This window comes from Palaemon carinicauda, chromosome 8 (assembly GCF_036898095.1).
Source record: "Palaemon carinicauda isolate YSFRI2023 chromosome 8, ASM3689809v2, whole genome shotgun sequence".
NCBI classification, from domain to species: domain Eukaryota; kingdom Metazoa; phylum Arthropoda; class Malacostraca; order Decapoda; family Palaemonidae; genus Palaemon; species Palaemon carinicauda.
The window spans coordinates 5,889,247-5,911,276 of NC_090732.1; the positions used below are offsets into that span (position 1 = coordinate 5,889,247).

At 36.1% G+C, this 22,030-nt stretch overlaps 1 protein-coding gene and 1 long non-coding RNA gene across 3 annotated transcripts in view; one reads left to right on the top strand and one right to left on the bottom strand.

Moving 5' to 3' along the window:
• Positions 1–10,377, bottom strand: part of LOC137644811 (uncharacterized) — a 790,433-nt gene extending 780,056 nt beyond the window's left edge. For both annotated transcript variants that reach the window (XR_011045193.1, XR_011045192.1), the window contains exon 1: positions 10,180–10,377. This is a non-coding gene — a long non-coding RNA (uncharacterized lncRNA). The remainder of the gene's footprint in view (positions 1–10,179) is intronic.
• A 428-nt stretch (positions 10,378–10,805) lies between these two features.
• Hsc20 (iron-sulfur cluster co-chaperone protein HscB-like protein, mitochondrial) lies at positions 10,806–20,478 on the top strand. Its single transcript, XM_068377702.1, has 4 exons — positions 10,806–11,284; positions 11,854–11,979; positions 14,809–14,936; positions 20,154–20,478. The coding sequence occupies exons 1-4, from the start codon at positions 10,838–10,840 to the stop codon at positions 20,281–20,283; spliced, it is 831 nt and encodes a 276-aa protein (XP_068233803.1). The 5' UTR covers positions 10,806–10,837; the 3' UTR covers positions 20,284–20,478.
• The last annotated feature ends 1,552 nt before the right edge of the window (positions 20,479–22,030 follow it).

The window sequence follows — 22,030 nt, forward strand, 5'->3', positions numbered from 1 at the left end:
TGTCAAATAATGACTGCCAATATTCCAGACATTTGGCAAGGTCTATACTAAAGAATGGAAAGACATATTCTTCCAAACTCATTTTTGGGGAGTCTTTAAATGAGCCTCTTCTGTTTGAAATAAATCTGTGATTTTTACAGTAAAAACATTACACTCCGTTCTACCAAGGTAAATATAGGATAAGGAATTGAACAAGGAAAACATATTATAAAGGGAAGGCATATAATTGTATTGAAAATTTCTTGGTCCTAAATTAAAAGTCATATATCGAGTCTTAAACAAGTCAAAAGACGAAACGACCCAGGCCTTGTCTGAAACTTTAGGACATAAATATATGTTCATGATCTTCAAGATCAAAATATGTCATATCTTTCCCAGCTTATTAATACATCTGTGCTTGTACATTTGCTCTTACCAAGGATTATCCCTGTCAGGTCCTCTTTAATTTCATTATTTCAACGCTTTTTCCAAGAAAATCGTTAGATTTTATGCAGAGAACCTAAAATTAAAGCCTGAAGATGAAGAAATAGCAAAATTCATGTGTACTGACATTTATAGATTTAATTTGTCTTTTTTTTTTCTTTTTTCTTTTTTTGCACAGGCGAGAGTTTGTATCAACATCCCTGACATAAGAATATTGTTCAAAATTAGAAGAGGTATATCATTACCTCCAGCAAGCTACATTTGAATATATTTACTTGGAAGCTACATAACATTTTTAACTAAAGGTTTCAGGCACCAATTCAAAAGAGTCCATACGGTAATTCGTTATATCAATTAAACATATACACCTGACGCTATCCACAGATATATAACTATCCTTGCCCAGTTTGCAACTGACTAACAAGAAATAGATGGTTTTAATAACGATTAATACTACAGAGGGACCCGTTAGTTCACGGAACCATTGTCAACCTGGCCTAACACGAGGACACCAGAACTGGAAAAAAAACATTTCAAACAACTAGAAAAGCACTCTGATGGTGCAGACCTCCGCCACGACGGCTTGTTTCTCGAAACCAGCGTGCCTTTAACAGAATCAATTTATCATATACAGCTCTTTACATAACATTTTAAATCTCTACAAGTTTCATTACTTTACGATTAAAATTGTGGCCGTATGGTTGATGACCTAATTTTTACCTATTACTTTACCTTGACCTTGGACTCGACCTTGACCTTCGACCTTAACATATATCAATTGGCGTGGATTTCCATACACTCAAATATGAACCTAGTTTGAAGTTTCTGTGATAAGTATGTCCAAACTTGTGGATGATTACCAGAATTGGACATTTTGCTTGACCGTGACCTTGACCTTTGACCTTGACCTTCCAAAATTTAATAATTTCCAGCTTTTTACCCATCAGTTAATCCCTGCAAGTTCTAATACTCTGCTATTAAAATTGTGGCCAGGAAGCTGTTCACAAACAAACATACACAAACAAACACAAAAACAGGAGCGAAAACATAACCTCCTTCCGACTTCGTTGGCGGAGGTAATAAAACGCAACTTCAAATGAATGCTCTACAGAGGGTATGAAAGGAAGTTTAACTAAAGTAAAATAAAAAAATCCTCGATATAATTATAAAAATTCTAATATGTGGTATTAACAGATGAATCATTGTTTTGCAATAACAAAAGAAAAAAGTTGTAAATTAAACATCAAATGCAGAACATTTGGTATTCCCTTATCAGTTCCTTACAAATACTTGCCAAAAAAAAAAAAAAAAAAAATTACCAAGCATGGAAAACTTGCATGACTTAATAGTGCATGATCTTCATATATACTGTACAGTTTACTGCTATTCAACTTAGCCATTCAAAGTCATTTGTGACCTTTATAAGTACACTTGTATATTCATGAGCATGCACATCATTTGGATTACATGTGTACTTCATGACAAAACCGTATATCACAGACCAAAACATTCTATAAAAATCTTCGGATTAATAAATTTCACACTTTATCACCTACATAAAAGTCACTAAACTACGCAATAAAATTATCACTTAAGACACTCACAGCTCTAAATATATGATTCATATGCAAAATTATTAACTATGTGTTCTGCAAGCATGTCAACTCTTTGGCAATTTGTTCTATATGATTTACATCAGCAAAGGGCTTTTTATATTTAGATATTGAAAATATGTTCTCGTTTCTAATGAGGTGCATTACTTAAAAACATATTCAAAGCTGTTTAGGCTTCGTCCACAACACTTGGCAGCAAAGAAATTCAACCTGTGTGAAATTCTAAATAGATGACTTGAAGGAACTTATATTTAGATATGCAAAATATAATAGCACAGCGAACTTATATTTACTATTTAAATAAGATAAAATTCTCATTGATTTTCTGGTTTATTCCTTGAGGATAAAACGAACTAAAATCGATTTTATTTCCCAAAATACACAACCGACTTCTTGCTGTCAAGTCAACCTACCCAGTTCAAAACTTTTGTTGTCTGAAAACGTTCACTCTTTACGTGTGCAAATAAAATTTCCATGTTATACCCCAAGAGAGATTGGGTCACCAAACATTCAACTAGGTTCCACAAGGCACTAGAAGAGTTGGAAAACCCAGGCCTACGTGGCTGAGGACTATGAAGCGTGAAGTAGATGATGAATAGAGAGGTATTGATTTAAAAGCTCAAGATAGAGGCAACTGGTGAAATCTAACCGAGGCCCTTTGCGTTAATAGACGTAGCATATATATATATATATATATGTGTGTGTGTGTGTGTGTGGTGTATATATATATATATATATATATATATATATATATATATATATATATATATATATATATATATATATATATATATATAATGGAATATTCTATAGAGTACGACACACCACAATGTATGGCATTTATAGACCATGAGAAAACTTTTGATTCTGGCAAAATTTCAGCAATAATGACAGCCCTTCAAAGACAAGGAATATATGACTCTTATGTTAGAACACTTGAAGATATCTATACGGGAAGTATAGTGATCTTAAAACTACATAAAGATAGTGAGAAAATTCCAATTGAGAAAAGAGTTAGAGAGGGAAACCCCATCTTTCCTAAGTTATCCACAGCATGCCTATAAGTTTTTTAAGAATTTAGATTGGGAAAATGTGGCACTTAACATTAATGAGGAATATTTTAACAACCTAAGATTTGCAGATGACATAGTTCTATTTAGTGAATGATGGGAGGAATTGCAAAAGATGATAGAAGATTTAATAAGAGAAAGCGGAAATGTAGAACTGAAAATGAATATGAGTAAAACTAAGATAATATTCAATGAAAATGCAGACAACATATAATGGTTATGGACGAACCTCTAGAGATTGTTAACAAATGTACGTACTTAAGACACACGGTAGGTGATTCCCCAGAACATGAAACCGAAAGTAAAAGAAGAATAAGAAAAGAATTGAGAACTTTTGGTAAACAAAGTGAGATTATGAAACATAAAATACCACTTTCTCTAAAAGAAAAATATTTAATCAGATTATCGTACTAGTGTTAACTTATGCATCAGAAACTTGGAGACTTACTATAGCCTTAAAATTTACGCTCGTTACAACTTTAAGGTGTTATGAAAAGAATAATGATGGAAATAACACTAAGACACAGAAAAAAAAGTAAACTAAAGTAAAAGATATTCTAGCAACATGTAAAATAAAGAAAAGGACATGTGCAGACCATATAATGAGAGTGACAGATAATAGATGGGCATTAAGAATAACAGAATGGGTCATTACAGATTATAAACGAAGCAGAGGAAGGAAGAGATGACGATTGATTGACGAGCTAAGAAAGTTTGCGGGTGTGGACTGCCATAGAAAGACCATAAACAGACGCAAGTGGAAGGCCATTTCTGAGGCCTTTGTTCTGCGATGTACTAGTAACGGCTGATGATGATACACATACACACAAATATATATATATATATATATATATATATATATATATATATATATATATATATATATATATATATATATATATATATATATACTGTATAGTAGAGTAAGTCATGCATGCATGTTGGCTGTCACACAAAAAGAATCTGCGTGTCTTCAATATAATCACCAAAGCTGACTTCTCGGTACGGAATTTGGCAGATATAGATACAGACAGCTGCCAGAAAACGTGTTCATGTACATAACCTTCAACAAAGCCGTACAGAATAGGCATAATCTAATTGTAGAAACGTCCCGAAAAAAAAATAAAAATCTTCCGCCGTTACCTTAACGCGAAGAACTATTTTGGAGAACATTTTTACCTCACTTCCGGGTCGATCTTTATTACGTATACTCTTGGTGACATTTGACCCTTGGTATCAGTAATCCGTTAACAAAGAAAACAATCTTTGATATTGCTCTTACACATGCAACATTATCTCTCTCTCTCTCTCTCTCTCTCTCTCTCTCTCTCTCTCTCTCTCTCTCTCTCTCTCTCTCCTTGTCCTGTTAAAAAATCTGTGGGTATCATGTGTAGACCTACATATATTGAAATACGAAAGCAATGTTTAATGAGATGTTATCTTCGATAAAAAAGATAAAAAACTATTAATCATGATTATTATTTCTATCATTATCACTATTCCACAAGATGAAACATATAATACTGGTTCTTTGGTATGTCAAAAATATAGGCTACATTTTACGTGCATCAAAATGTCGATGAAACTGATAATAAAAAGAAAACAAAAGAAATTTCTGAGGCTCGGAGCGCCAGACTGGTATACTACATCCAAAGTCTATAGACCTAAGTTTCATCTTTCACAAAAGTACCCCGTATCCCCCATACTAAATTTCTGTTTATTCGTTTGATGGCTTCTTTTCCGGTCCCATACAGCAGGGGAACCCCACTCTCTACAGGACCTCCACTGTCGTTTTACCTTGTCCGTTCAGAGTATTTAACGTTTCATATCGCAAATTGTAATTTACTGTTAAATCGTCACTGTCAAAGGACTTATGAAATAAGAAAGTCTTCAGTTTCCTCTTGAAAACCTTAATGTCTTCACTCATTCGAATGTTTTGTGGGAGCTTATTATATAGTCTCGGGCCGCATATTTAAAGGCTCTGGAGCCTAAAGTGGACATAAATCTAGGTTCCAACAGTTTGAAGCCATCTGTAACTATTCTCGTGTCGACACGATTTGTTGGCTGCGCAATATGTAGCAGTTCTCCTAAGTATTTTGAACGCCTGGTTCTGATAACTTCGTGAGTTATTGTACAGATTTTAAATTCAATTCTCGCTTTAATCGGTCAGTGTAAATCGATTAGTATAGGGGTGATCCTTTCTCTAGGTGGGACACCTTTTATTAGTCTTGCTCCTCTGGTTATTGTCTTTTGTAATTTCTTAAGTTGCACTTTTGGGTAAACTGCAATAGATAAGAGTTGCAGTAGATAATCATGGTAATAGCACAGTTTATCACAAGTTTCTTGACAGAATTTTCGTCCAGGTACTTTTTTTTTTTATAAACGCAATATTTCTTAGATGATAACCAGCAGTTTTTATTACAGTATTTATTTACACCCCTGATAGCGAATCTAACAATAACTACGCTTCCCAAAATAAAAGTATCTCACTAAATACTGAATAATCCACTCTTTAAATTCACTGCACGCATACAATTATAACTGAATAATAAATTGGCGTGACAAACGCCACGGTCAATGACGTCAATGTTCCGTGAGCACAAAATAGTTTGGCGCACCTTAGTCAGTCAGTACCTACGGAACTTGAACGTGATATGAGTCTAATAAGGTTTAATTCGTGACACGGCATGAATATTTCATCATAATGTGTATCTGTCGTTTGCAAAATCATGGCCATTCATATAAAGTGTTCTTTTGACTGAAGGCTTTTCGTCACTACAGGATTTACTATTTTTGGGGGGTCAAATAACATCAATTTAATGCGTCACAGTAAACGAACCAATAGTAGAATTACCTGATTACCTGCATTACATTAACATAAAAATATCTATAAGTAGTAATAAATAATGCAATAATATTCCCAAGAAATCAAAATAAAAAACACTTGTAATGACTAAACTTAACGCCTCAAAGAAACGTAACCAAAGGATAATTCCCAATGGATTTGTAAGACAAGGGGTCCACTAATAAACCGCTTATTCAACAACGCTGACGAACCAACTTCCGTGAAAAGATGAATTTCACTCCACAACAAATGAGTCAAAGATTTTCATGTGAGATTGTACAGTGATCCTAAGAGTATTATCCGCTTCATTCATTCCTCGTAGTTAGCGACAAACTCCAGTATGTGTCATGAGGCTATTACCTTGAATGCTGTTGCTTTTTACCTTAGATTGCCTTTAAAAAATTCCATTTTCCTTAAATTTTAATCTAGTAAAACCGAAATTACCTTAGAATTACCTTGCAACCATGAAAATTACCTCAAACTAAGGTAATTACCTTAAAAGTTTAAACACTGGACATGTGAACGATAGATACGAGTAAACATCTGTACGGCAGAGGTTTAAGAGCTGAAAATAGTTGGACAGTAAGAAAAAGACATGAAACGTGAACAGAGGTTAGTAGAAAGCATTGCAAGCAACTTTCCCACGGGAGCATTATACAACAAAAGGAGAACTAGGTATGCAGTTAATTCTAATAGTCAGGCCTTCTCCATCATGAGGCTCAATACTACACAGTATTCTACAAGTTTTATTCCAGCTAGGACTAAGTTGAGTAATGACCTTCCTAACCGGGTAGTTGAATCGGTTGAACTTCAAAAGTTCAAACTTGCAGCAAGTGTGTTTTATGTTGAACTGGCTGACATAAGTCTTTTTATAGTTTGTTCATGAAAGATCTGTGTTAATGTTGTTACTGTTCTTAAAATATTCATTTTTAATAGTTCATTACCTCTCATATAGTTCATTTCCAGTCCCTTTCCTCATTGAGCTATTTTTCCTTGTTGAAGCCCTAGGGCTTGTAGCATAGCTAATAATAATAATAATAATAATAATAATAATAATAATAGTAAATGAACTCCACAAAGCGATACTCATTATTGACCCATTCACACAAATGGAGAAATATCTTTGTTGACGGGTTAAGCAAATTATTACAAAAAAAAAAAAAAAAAAAAAAAAAAAACGCTTTAGCGATAACATTACTTACGTACGCAAGTATAATAGGGTATAATCCTCTTATCACCACGTCGTGATCTAGAGAAAAATGAAATTATGAATTACAACGAACAAACAACCACTCGAGTGTAATTTACCATGAAACTGCATAAACCAAAGTAAATACAATTTCAAGATCGTAATCATTACCTAATATTATTACAGAAAATCGTCTTATATAAAAATACGACCGGGAAATAGACTAAATGATAATAAAAGAAGTGTTCATTGGGGTTACAGCAAGACCACATCACTCCTGAAGATTAGGCTCGTTGATGTTTTATCTTTACTCAATGAAACTAGACGTTGTTTATAAGGAAAGGAACATCACTAAACAGACGAGTAAATACTCAGGTTACAGAGAGAGAGAGAGAGAGAGAGAGAGAGAGAGAGAGAGAGAGAGAGAGAGAGAGAGAGAGAGCAGTTGACTAGGCGGAACACAAATAACATCAGCTAACGGAGGAAGGAGAGAGAGAGAGAGAGAGAGAGAGAGAGAGAGAGAGAGAGAGAGAGAGAGAGAGAGTTTAATTGTTTAGGGATATTTATGCAGCCAATAGTGAGATCAGTTTTATCTAAACTTTACAATTTATAGTGATCGTTCATATACTGGCTTACAAGACGTTATCAGAATAGTTTGTTAACGATGTCGGTAACATCTTTTATCTAAGGCATCATCAATTTTGTTCTACTCGGTCATATATGAAAAATTAGCCATGCTACTGTGCAATATGTTTAAAAGCTTTGTCTTTCAGCCATAGTTCTAGCTTTGGCAGTCTTTCGATTCTTAATCTTCTAGCTTCATTTTTACCTAATTCTATAAGCTAGTCTACCTATGGCTGCCATGATGAACATACTCAACACATAAAGCAGTAAGAACAAACTGGAATATCGTCACTCTCAAATCTTGTGCAGTAAAACATCGACAACTGACGATTCGTGCCCATAGTACTACTCAGAATACAAACACCCATCACCAGTCTCGGATAAACTTTTGTGTCTCCAGGATAACAAGGTCCTTCTACTTCAGTGAATCTTTCACATCATTAATCCAGATATTTCGAGGCCTTCCTCTTCTCCTCCTCCTACCTATTCTAGATTATACTATTTTCACTCACATAGGTCTACCTTTCAACTTTTCTCACCATCTCTTCCTTCCCACCGCTTTCCATAAATTACGATTACGGGGTCGGTTGCCGGATGCGCCCTCTCCAATGCCTTCTTTCAAATGCATCGTCTTCCACCAAACCTCTCCTCTACATATCCATCACGCCTTATTTAGCCATCTAATTCTATGCCTCCCTTCCGAACTCCCCCCCCCCCCCCTTGCAGGTTCTTCCCAAGCCCTCCTTACTCCCTCCCCAGCATCCATCCTTAACACGTGTCCACAACATTTCAGTCGTGACACTCTTATCAGCACTGTAATCTTTACTAAGCCTGTCGCCATTCTTCTATTTCACAATTTCTCAATCTTACAAGCAGTGATACTCCTCAGCATTGTCATCTCTGTTCTCTCAAGCTTTGTTTCCTCTTTCCGTCTTAGCGCCCAGGTTTCCGATCCATCCTGGTCTTATTACTGTGCTATAGATTATTATTATTATCATTATTTGCTAAGCTACAACCCTGATTGGAAAAGCAGGATGCCATAAGCCTAGGGGTTTGATTGTCATTTTCTTATCACATAGGCCTACCACTCCTTCTACTTCCCTCCACCTTCCCAATGGTGCTTTTACCTTACTCAACCATTCTTACACAACACACTCTACGCAAACAGTTAATATTAACCGTCGATATTTCAACCGTTATTTTCATTCTCCCAGTCACTCAACATTCAGTCTTCCTTAAATCTGTGTTTTGTAGACGTGCAGTCTGGCTGAAGAATGTTGATGCGACACTATGCAGTCTTGTGTAGCTTAGGCCAAATAATGAGGAAAAATGTAAACGGGAAATGGTGCGATTTGACTCCACAAATGACTTTACTCTTGAGTTCCATATTTGGTGTTTTAGTCTCATGCCAACACGACCCCCAGCCCCCGACTTCTGAAGGGCAAAGGAGTGACTATTTGACAATACTTCCTAACTTACGATATCTTTATCTAAATATAAAATGTTACTAGCAAACGTATTTTACAGGTTTTTTAGACTAACTTCTCAAAGAAAACAGCCCAACCCATATTAAAGTATATTTTTTAGACATCATTACGTAATGTTATCTATTAATCATATTCTGTTTACACGTGTGTTGGGGCGCATTCTTGTAAAGTCATCAAATATATATCAGGAAATGGTTTGGGTTACATGATAAAAGTGGCTTCATCTTAATTTGCGTTCACACTGACAATAAATAGTAGAGCAACGCCAGATTTGTAGTCTATACTCATAAAAGTTTGTTTTAAAATAGGCGCAAGCAGTATGCAAGATTAATAACTCTACTATGCGATGTAAAATAGCTTTAGCGCAAAAAAAAGATATAATGTTCATGTGTATAGTCTACGCTCATAATAACAAAGGTGTGATATTTTAAAAGTCTGTTTTAAGTTGGGTGTATGCAATACGCAAGATTAACAATTATACTATGAATTGTAAAATTGATTTAGCAAAAACACAAACACTGTTGTTCAAAATAAACGACCCATAGCACAATGTAATTAATATTTACTTGCATATAACAGCAAGCCCTCCGTAATGCATATAAAATTGCAAACCGGAATATACTGAATATATTTGCACGTGGCAAACGTTCCTCTTATCGGCAGGTATCCCGCAAATCTCGTCTAACGAAGGCCATTCATGTAATTACCAATTTGTTTATTGTTTAAGTATTTGCTATTGTTTGACATTACAGCATTGGTGTAAAACAGATTTTGTCTTCTCAAAAAGTATAGCCATTGACAGAAACAATAAAGGACTACTTTCAAAATCGGTTGTCACTTTCATCCAAAGAATTACAATGCACAGGAAATGAAACAAACGATATGGCAACCACATTAAGGCACAAGACCAACCTGTTGCTCCTCTCACCTGCACAACGAGCAATTTCCTCCTTGACATTGTTTCTCCATGCAGATGTTAATTTGGCATCGCATTAAGATACCGTAATTCCCCCCGACGTACACCAGCACTTTCATTCATTAAACACTACCGCCGGAAGCACAATACACCCATACTTTCCGAAGTTCGCTAAAACACTGAACTTGGAAGTTGAGTTGACTTGGAGATTCCTATTCCAAACAACTTGCCGTTCATTCACTAACTCAAACAACTAAAAACAGTTTTTAGACAACTAAAAACAATTTATAAGGAAAATATCTAACTTATGAGTACAATTAAACATGCAAATCTAACTCATTCTTATTATTCATTAAAATAAATCTAACAATACATTTCTTTTACCATATTATATCATATGCATTACGTCCACTACGATACATTATGAAAGACAGTTTCGGTTTACTATAAATGAACGTCGCAAAACTTTGCTTATGAAAAATATTCGTTCCATTAAAATTGCTAGAAAAATCTTGAACCCCTATTCTATTGGCTGCTTACTAAAACCAGATATACTAAATACAATGTATCAAAATATCATGTAGAAACATTAAATTATTAATAGAAGAAAAAAAAAGGCTATAAATCGCAAGGAACGCCACAATGACAACAATTCATTTTGTAAACAAACATGGCTCTCTTGGCCAAAGCAACTATGAACCGCTGCTTAGTTTTTAAGCTGTCAGAAGTTTTTCCATGTTTCTCTTACTCCAAGAGAATGTATTTGTTACAAAACATGCCAACAACTTGTGTTTCGGGTACAAATAATACAGCTGGTGTTACAGAACAGAGGACAAGTGTTGAAAAGATACGCCCACTTTCACCCGAGTTTGCATTTTTACCCAAGTTCTTTTGCTCAGATGTTCATATAAAATGTTGGCATTGTGGGAAACTAATAGAAAATATCAAAGGATTTTGTGGAGAATGTAACAAATTGCAACCTTTGGACAGAACTCTAAATTATTTTGAAGTTTTGGGTATTGAGAAAGCCTTTGCGATCGATACAAAATCATTGACAAAGGTCTTCAGGAAGCTACAAGGGAAGTTCCATCCGGATAAATTTTCTATTGGTAGTGAGGTAAGACAGGATTAAGGTACCCTAGCATTAAAATTAAGGGAAAAAACCATGCAAAATAAATAGTCCACAAAGCTGGTAAACAGCAAGGGGTAAATATATACCCGTACACCGATTGATGTAACCATTGTAAAATAGGGTTTTTCAGACTTATTTTTGGGTATATGTATGATAGCGGCCACCTGTATGTATGACGACGGCTGACTAAGAATATAGTAGTGTAAGGGGGCCAGTAGCCCTCCCCCCCCCCATTAGGTAAGTAGGTAAGGACACGGCTTATAGGTTAGGTTAGGGGGGAAAAGTTTAGGTTAGTAGTTGTCCATTTTTTATGCATGCGGGAGGAACTGACCACAGATATACAAAAGCTCCCTTACAGTACCTTAAGATAACTGGAGGTCATTCTCAGTTCATTGAAGCAGATTTAGTTTTTATTTAAATTAAATTTACCTATTCATCTATCTAACCTAAAACTAATTATATTGTACTGTTAATCATTGCCAAGTGCACTAGTTTATACTGTAAATGTTTTGTATGAGGTAGAATTATATTAATTTTAAACTTTCATTTTACAGACAGAAAAGGAGTATGCTTTGGATCACTCATCGGAAATTAACAAAGCATACCGGTGTTTGCTGAACCCTGTCGAAAGAGCACTTTATTTATTAGATCTTGCTGGGCAGCCACTACATGAAGGACAGGTAATGTTGTGAGAATATTAAATTGAACCAATATTGTTTGCATCAACCTAATTTCGTGTCCCTCATCAATCCTGAAAACTTCCATTTCAAGGGTCTTAAGTTGAATTGGTAAAACTTCAGTAGCTCAAACTTCTTTGTAATACTTGAAGGTTAAACAGGTTGACGTGTCTAGTTTTATCGTTTATATAAGTCTTATATATTTTAATGTCACCAACTTTCAAATATTTTATTTTTTTTAGTACATTACTTTTACTGTACAGTATATAGTTTACTTACTATTCCCATAATTCCTTTTCTCATTGGGCTACTCCCTGTTGGAGGCCTTGGGCTTGTAGCATTCTGCTTTTCCAACCAGGATTGTAGCTTGGCTTGTAATAATAATGATAATAATAAAGCAAGATTTCATAAGTAAGACTACTGTACGTACTGTTTTATTTACTAAAGGTACTAAGTAAGGAAGAGACTGAAGGACCCCGCTAACTTAGTCTGTATCGATTGCTCATAAGAAAACAGCTATTTTTCGTTCAGTTTTTATTGTGGCTATATGCATTTATGCAACAATTGATACATTGCTAATGATACTTTTATTATTTTCTTTTCTTTTTCTAAACGAATAAATTTTATAGCTTCAAATTATCGATTAAAATATTTGTTACTTCGAATTTTTGGTGTAAATTGAAGTATGGGACAGAATTATTTTGTTTGTATCTTTGAAAATTTGTTCATCGAAGCTTCGTCGAGTATACCGGGTCATTGGTGTAGTTTTACTACCACGAAGGTTGGTAAGGGAAGGGGGTCATATTAGATTAGCCCTCTCCTCAACTACTCTGTAGCTGAACTCATGGCCTAAGAATTCACTGGTGTGAGAGAGCCAACTAACCATATATGGTTCAGTCGTAGTCCCCTCCATCCAATACTCATATCAGTTGAATATGGAAAAATGAGACAAACCAACTTATTAGAGAGGGAAAAGTGTGCCAGCACATCCCCTTCCCTCTTGACCGTTGGGGGGGGGAGCTGAAAATACTATGCCAATGCCAATTACTGTAGTGGGTTATTCACTTGTTCAAAATGATTTTCTTATTGCTAGATATTACCAAGTTATAAAACTGCCATATAGGCTAATTCACTATATAGCCCATGTAACTGACAATTCCCCCTAAGCTTAAGCTCACCATGGTTAGAAACTACAAAATTAGTTAATTACAACATTAAAATCAGGTGCGGAAATTATCTGGTACTATAAAACCACTAAACTACTGACTGGTACTTACAACTGTATCAATAACCATTCATTAATCAGTTATAAAAAGCTCACTAGGCTAACTAGGCTACATTCTCATTTAGTTTCATAATCCTTGTGCTAAAGGTAATAACCAGTGAAAAAATTAGTTGTGCCGGTAATTTAAAACAAAACATTCCCATGATTGACTAGTTATGAAAAAATGGAGTTACTAGGCTATACAAGATAAAGAAATACTGTACGATAATGAATCTGAATTTATCATTCAATTAGAAAGCGATGTCAAATTTTAACCCTGGAAGGGTTGACAAATAAAACCCATCCATGTTTATAAAAAGATGGGGTTAACAGCTAGCAATGTCAAATGAATCTGAATTAAAAACACAATTACTGTACTCAGTTGCTATTGCATTAGACCAAAATTTAAACTCATTACTGTATATTACCTCTAATATAACAAATAGAGAAAAACCTCATTCCTGTTACTGTGCTTAACTTGATCATTTACGTGATGATTTCCCTTAGTTCTTTAGGGAAAGCTTTTGCTGCCTCATGATCCGCATATTCTGTCTCCCCAGTCATATTTACATTGAGTTAAAAACACCACTTGAACTTTCAAACCATCCTTTGCTGACTTGGAAAGACGTTAAAATAGAAATAGGAGGCTTGACTGGTGCTAGGTTGTGGTTCCTCAGGGATAGTGACATACTGTGCTTGAAATTGCAATAGAGAAACATGGTATTTTTCTGGACGAGGTACGACGTTACTGCTGTGCTTTTATGTAGCTAGCCTTCCATCCACAGGAATAATGCACTCTCCATTTTAATCATGGTTTTTTTCCTCACCCCGGCTACAATCTTAGCACTGTGCCGTGCAGCAGGCAGGTATTTCTGTCTCCTTTTTCCTGATGTACTGTACTGCATGGTACTCTCGTTCACATTGATAAACCTTCCCTACATCTATTCAAAACCTAAACCTTTCTTGCTATAGTCATCCTGTTCTGTTGCTTAGTGGTAGGTTGCGATGACGATTCTCTCTTAGGGACCATGGTACAGTAGACTTGTTCTGACACAACACACATGGAGCAAGGAAAAGACAAAACACGTGTTTTTCAGTATTGCGGAAAAAGATAAATGCAGAGATCTGACAGTAAAGTTTGGTGGAGTTATATTTAGACAAAATTTGAAGGGTCGCGTAAAATACAAAATCACTTGTGAACACATTTAGTAATATGAAAATAGCTTCAAAATTCAATTTTGACACACTTTGAGACTTGAAGACCAGGATAATTGTGGTGATTATTAGAGGGAATTGCAATAGAAGATTATTTATTAGTTGGATCTATAGTGACTTGGGGAGTTTTCTTACCAGCTGGTATCCAGTTTGGGAAATGGTTACTGTACACTGTATTGCTCTCAGGGTTTTATTGTGGATTTTGATGGGTATACAGTGATAGTATGGTTACTAGTAGTCCAAGCTACTGTAATAAGGATTATAAGCTATGATACTTTGACAGTTCATTTTTTTTTCAAAGCAATTGTAATAGTCTTTTGGTTAGTTTCTCTATATTAATCTTCTCTTTGCAGTTAGACTTGGATCCTGAGTTTTTAATGGAGATCATGGAAGTAAATGAACAATTGGCTGAAGCTGCAGATAAAGAAGCTGTAGCAAAAATTGCTCTTAAAAATCAAAAGATACTTGATGGTCTGTTGATGTAAGTATACTTTATTCTATTTTATTGATTATTTCTTAACTTTCATGTCCAGTTTATGCTGTTCTATTTAGGATGTTTAGAAATATAAAAAATGAGTTTCCCTTGTCACAGCCACACGATTGATCTTTATCGACTGTTCCCTAAGCCTCCTGTGCAATTCACGTGGTATGATACTTTGTTAGATATGCATCAAGGAATACAACATTATTCATACTAACTCAATGAATGATGATTGTTATACAGCCAGACCAAAAGAAGTCTTTAAAATGCTCTATGTAAGAAAATTTTAATTTTAGATCTATTTGAAACAGATGATCGCTGAAATGGTCAAAATGTTCCAAAATAACAAATAAGTTCATTCTATATTAGTATGAGTAGAAAAGAATGACAAGTTTTTCAGATGCTCTTAAAACCGATATCTATGTCCATAGCGCATAATTAAAGTCTTGGTGAAGAAAGAGAAAGAATTAAGATTCTGGAAAGATCAGAATAGTAACTTTTTTTTCATTAAACATAACAGATTTTAAAAGTAATTTTTACTTTTCTTAGCTATACAAACCAGAGTCCTTTAAGTTATGGATATATCTTCAGCAGCACTAGAATGGCCATTGAATCATAAACAAAGTAGTTTGTTATTCCCAGTGCTAAGAGTAGCTCACCACACCCCATTACAAAATAGCTCTTCTTGTCCTGAGGCCTGGGACTGTGAGGGTTATATAGACGAGAGAGAGAGAGAGAGAGAGAGAGAGAGAGAGAGAGAGAGAGAGAGTGAGTGAGTGAGTGAGTGAGTGAGTGAGTGAGTGAGTGAGTGAGTGTGAGTGTGAGTGTGTGTGTGTGTTATGACAAAAGGAAAAACCTATTTTTGGGGATTCTTTGTAGTCTCCAAAGTTTTTCAGAATTTTGTTAGCAGCAAAGTTCAAGGTGAGGTGCCACATACAGGCAGCATTTGATCAGGAGAAGGTAGAGGTAGAGGAAAATCCAAGATCACCTTAGGACTGCAGAATTCAGTGCTTGGCAGACCTTGTTTAACTTAGCATATGCTGTGGCTTCCTTGGAAGTTGGACCTATAGGGGCATCCAAGATGGCCACTTCGGCAGTAGTAAAGCTACTGTGAAAATCCATCTACTAGTCTGCTATGCAAATCCCTCTTCCCCCAAGCCTTAGCAAACTAAGCTAAAGGTTTTCAACCCTTCCTTTCATAAAGCTGCAGCCAATACAACCAAGCAGCAGGCTCAAAAGTATCCCATAAGGAAACCAGGCCCTTTTCCCATCCTAAGCCTCGACACAGCGAAGTTTTCTCGAGAGGAACATGGGCAGCAAAGCTATTCCACCCAAGGCGTGACCCAAACCCATGGTCAGTCAAATATTTGTTTACAGAGCAAGGGAAGGACACTAGAAACATTCGAAGGGAAACTGGCTGGTAAGTTGCGTTGAGGCAGATAATTTCGTCAATGAGAGGCTTCGGGTTGGGGGTGATTTCCATGGTTTTTGGAAACGTCGGGCTTTCTCTTAGTGGGCGCAGAGCATAGGCTCAAGGTTTTTCGGTTGGTTTTGGAATTCAAAACCTCCTCCACACTACTAGTTTCATTAGACAAGGACCCTGGAACTCAACTCTTTTGTAAGCAAAATTATGAAAAAATTAGTCATAGAAAGGTGCAGATTTTAAAATTCTAGGGCAGACTATTCAGTATACCAAAGAAAAACTCTCTAGAGAGAAGTGATCCTCAACCTGTCTTCTCTCAACCAACACCTCAGGTGCGATCCATTCAAAATAACAACCATCCATTGGACCTGTACTAAAATAGATCTAGAAACACTATTATTAGCAGGTCCCTATTGCCCATCACTTCCAACCTTACCTAGGGTTTAGGCTTGGGATGGAGTTATGCAAGTTCAAAGCAATGCCATTTGGCCTCAGTATTGCCCAAGAGTGTTTGCAAAGCTAGTAAAGGTAGTGGTTAAACTCCTGCATTTGTAGGGAGTTCAGATCTTAGCTTATTTAGACGATTGAGTAATTTGGCCAGGCAAAAGAATTATGCCTCAAATACAAAAATCAAGTATTGCTGGTTTTTAAAAATTTAGGTTTTCAAAATCAAGAGGAATTCCAAGAACAAAATAAATTACTGTACTGTACAGGACATAAAAAATTCTTATTTGTTTCTACAAGTAGGAGGATGTCCCTTTGAACCAAAATTTAAGTAGTTTCTTTCCTGTATGTCATCCTTCCTTGTCCAGTACACGAGAGAAGAAGGTGATTAATTATCGAGTGGTAGAAACTGTTAGGGCCTATGGCCAGTACAGTGGGAAAGGGTGCCTGTTATTGCTGATAATCCATTGTGTCCAAAATATGTTTCCCAAAGCTTAAAATCATACCAAATTGTATAGGCTACAGGCCTACTATATACAGTATGCCTGCCCAACATCGGGGGTAATATCAAAAGCAGTTAAGATTAACTAAAGACAGGATTCCTAGCGCTTATTCTTCATGATCATCGTTTACCACAGGATCGCGATAAGGAAGCACAGGATCAGAAACACAGCAATTTTTATTAGAGCTCGTTCTTTGGATGATCATTACTGTACTTTCAAGTCACCGTGGAACTAGTGCACCTGTCTCCTGTCATCAGTTCCTTCCCAGCCCAGAGATAAGAGATATTTCAATACACCAGAATCTCTCAACACCCAAGATCTTTTTAGCGATGAAACTGCTATGCACCTAGATCTTCCCATTCTTGATCATGGTTCTGGTAATTCATTCTTCATTCCTATCAGGGAATAGCCTTGTTCCATTTGCAGAGCAGCTGACAAATAGGGGATTGTTCAAAGAATGTCGAGAGAATCGGCAACCCTATTACACCCAACTTTGGTCCATTACCTACTTAAGAAGATATCTTTAAGACTTAATCTATCATTACTAAAGTCATTGTACCTATTTGTCTGTGGTCAACAAGACTTCTTTAACTGTCAGAGAAGCTAGTTAACTGTCAGAGAAGCTAGTTCATCGTGGATGGCTATTGGTGATTGCTCCTTTAGATCCTGAAGCATTACTGGTCAGCAAGCAGTGTTGCATGACAATCCCTAATGCTGGAACTCTTTTCCACCAGGGGATCTGCCATCTGCAAACAAATCTGGGGAGGGATGGGGTACCAACTTGATTCTCCACTTATATTAGGGATATTATCTATGGGAGAAAGGCACCAGTTTTGTAACCTACAGATAAAGCATACAACGTGGCTACTTTGCAAGTGAGATTAGTAAAATAATTGGTAACTTTTAAGAACCTGGTGCTTCCATTTTTTTTACTTATGTCAACAAATGAGCCTTAGTTCACAGACCCTTAACAAAAAAGTGCACTCTTAGGAAGTCGACAAGGTAGAGCTTTTTGCAATGTTCTTCCAGTCAGGAAGACTGTGTGAGAAAATACATGCAGTCGACAGTTCTTCGGCTTAAGGACCATTTGCGACCCTACATCAGTGCATGACGGAGAGGCTTGTTACTTCAGGTTTCACCACCACCTAACTGGCTCCCCATTTAGTTAGGCAAGAAATTCCCAACTTCTACTCCCTCAATCCTAGTCTGTCAGCAACGTTCATGGACGCCTCCCAACATTCCTAGGGATTCTAGATGCTTCTTTTGCACCCATCCTTCAGTTTTGCTGATCACTCAATTGTCAGCCAAGTGAAAGCGCGGTTCAGCATGACCCTTATCACTCCCAGGCGGCCATTGTATTCAGATCAGCCGTTTCTTCCTTTACCATGAGAAGCTCCTCAACCTTTTTAAAAAGGATACCGCTCAGCCCTTGATCCAAGTTTCGACTAGGTCTTTGGTCGAGAATCAACAAGACCCTAGGAGCCGTAGGGAACATTTTGCAAGTTTGCAGGCCTCTCAAGCAATCCTCGCTGAACCTGGGGGGGAGATGGCATTTAAGTCTTCAACCCTCGAGCTGACCTCACCTAGTCTAATCCTGTGAAGCCAGTAGAAAACAACATAAATTTGTGTCATAAGCTATATTGAAAGATACCATCACCTCAGTTCAGTAGTTCATGTTCAGGACCCAGAACCCAGCTGTTCACCACTTCGTGTTTATTCCATTTCTTTCTGAAGATGAAACGACCTCTCCTTACCTCTTGGATTTCAGCTGTCTTGGATCTATCCCAGGTCTTTAAAAGAACAAGTCAGGGATTACAATTCTTGAAGGCAAGAGTTAGGTAACAACAGAACCTTTTCTGCCCATTAACCACAGGTCCTTGCACACCAGTATCCTTTGCCTGGTGGTAGTTGTTCAATAGATCGCGTAGTAAATATCGTCGAGGATAGCTGTCGCAATGCAAGTCTAAAATGAAAGGTAAGATTGAAAGGCCCTTCTACCTTTACTTTCTTCCCCTTCCTTGGGGGTGCAGATGCCGCTCCATTATTTGCTGGATTGAATGCCACATGTAAGGGAGCCACTTGATAAGACTTCTTAACAAATAAGTTTTGTATAGAAGTTTTCCCCCTCATCCTCCGAGACAAGCGAGATAATGGCCAAAATTTAAGCAAGTCCATTTCTCATAATGACCATACATTCTGATTATATATCTTCCACATGGATATAAGTTTTTCTTGACCATCTACCAGTTCCTGGTAGTTACCTAGCCTAACACCTACAGCATCTTCATGCCCAGCTTGTTAGGAGACTGACAGGATTCATCACAATTGCTCCTATACAGGACCGAAGTGCTTTGACATTTCCTGTGATAGTAAACCAGCCAGTTTGGTTATAAACACTTCTTTAATAGAATAAGTTTTCCATTTAAGGACGATGGTTTGTATTCGTGTAGAAACAAATTTGAAATTTTTTTAAATACTGTAATTTGTATTTTTCCTAACTACACAAACCTGATAGATAAGAAATCAATCCATTTTGATCACCTTCATTTGTAGGTCACAAATGATGAGGCTATCTGAAACAATAGAAAGAAAACCATATAAACATGTCAAAAATGTATAAACATATAATACTGCATGAACATTATTCTCTACCCGAATCTTTTAAGTTGGTGAGTTGGGCTGGGCTTCCCCTCCACCCAGCAGTAACTACCGCCATCTTGTTAAAAGTTTTGACAGCCGTATCCAGCTTTGCTAAAGCATTCTGCTATTAAAAGACTCAGTTTGTATAGCTAGGAAAAATACTACCATTAATTTTTAACATTTGTAATTTTTATTTTACATTTACAGGGAAGCGGATGCTGCTTTTTCAAGAAATGATATCCAGACAGCAAGAAGCATAGTTGCAAAAGTTAAGTATTATAATAACATATATTTAAAAGTTAAAGATTATGAAAGACAACATGGTATTTATGACTGATGTAGGAAAGTCACTTTAATGTTTATAAAATTATGAATTAATTTACATAACCCCATGTTTATTCTAATAAATTATTGTACAGTACTTATGAAAAAGCACTTCAGGCATCCTGCATTTTAAGTTTGTAGTTTTTTGAGACTTTTAAATGTATGTTGGACGGAATGTGTAGTGTTATTTAATAAATATAATCATAATTTTCTTTTTTATCTTACCCTAAAATCTTTAGTACTATACATACTATCTTCTTTTCTTAGTATTTAAGTATTTAGTAAGTATCTTTAAAGCTCCCATGAACAAGACTTGCTACTTTTTATTACTGTACAGTACTTTAAATCGAAAGAATTTGAGTGCTAATTTTCTTTGAGCACATTATATTGATCACCTTCCAAATATGGATGTAGTGAAGGTCACGAAGTAGGTAAAGAATCAAAAGGCTCCAAAGAAGTACTGTAGCATAAAACTTCTAATGTAGAAGAATAGGGTGAGGAGGAGGAAACAAGGGCAGCAGAAGCAGTAGGGATGCATTACGTAGAGGTAAAAGGAATAAGACCCGCATATTTCAAGAACTTTTATCTAATTCTGCATTGAAAACTATTATTATTCAAATGTGGCACTGTATTGCCAAACAACCAAGTCTTTCTAACAGACTTGCCAGCAACCAAGAATTCAGGAAAAAATAAATAAAGACAAACTAGATACTGTACTGCTAGGTTATAGATACTCTACACTAGAGTAAGGACCTATGCTTTGTAAGAAAAGAGAACATATTGAACATCTCGAAAGTGTTATCTTTGTCACCTCAACAAAAAAAGTTCTGTCTATCTCACTATACCTTCCTTTCCTGGAACCATCTGGCAGGGGAATGGTGTACAACTTTGTGAGAGGAAAACATGTTCAGTGGTTCAGGACCTCACCTTCTCTCTTGGATTTCACACTATTGAAGTAGTCGGGAGGGAAGGACATGTGAACTAAACGCAAGTATCAAAATTATCAATTTTAGTATAATAGTTTGTTTTGATAAATCCTACCTGTAGTCACATTAGGGTCTACCAGACGAACTTGGTGGTAGGAAAATGGTAATCATAAAACCATTCAATCTGACTTTCAAGCAATACCATAATTTGATGCTCTTTCCTTTCCCTGCAAATTAAAATTCTATAATAAATCTTTCCTACTGAAAATACCATATTAGAAATGAAAGGTTATCCATGACACATATCCATCAACTAACCACAGTTAATAAGAATTTAGTTAAAAAATTGTTCCATAACAATATTAAATGTAAATGTAATTTTACACCTTCAGGTATATCAGTACTGGAGATTGTTAATCTCTTTCCTGGGCTACCTTCTCACTTGATGACAATAACAAAAAGAATTTCCCAGATCTGAATTACTCCTTTAGAAATACCTATAACCACTTTGTTTGTTCTTACTCTTCCCATCCATCACAAAAAGCTCACTCATTAACAACATAATCCATCACCTATTTGTCTGAGCCACAATTTTTCACCTATTTGTCTGAACCACACCTACATTTGGGGCATCTCCCTTCACATCACCCTCTGGGATCCTGTATACAGGACACAAAACGGGATCAACCTTTATCACTTACAATGTACTGTAATGATGGAGCATTTCTAAAAGATGAGCAAAAGTGAAAGGCTACTATAGCATGAACAAATAAAGACAACATTCTAAGCTACATAAAATTATAACCAATGGCCCAATGCTTGAAATCAAATGTC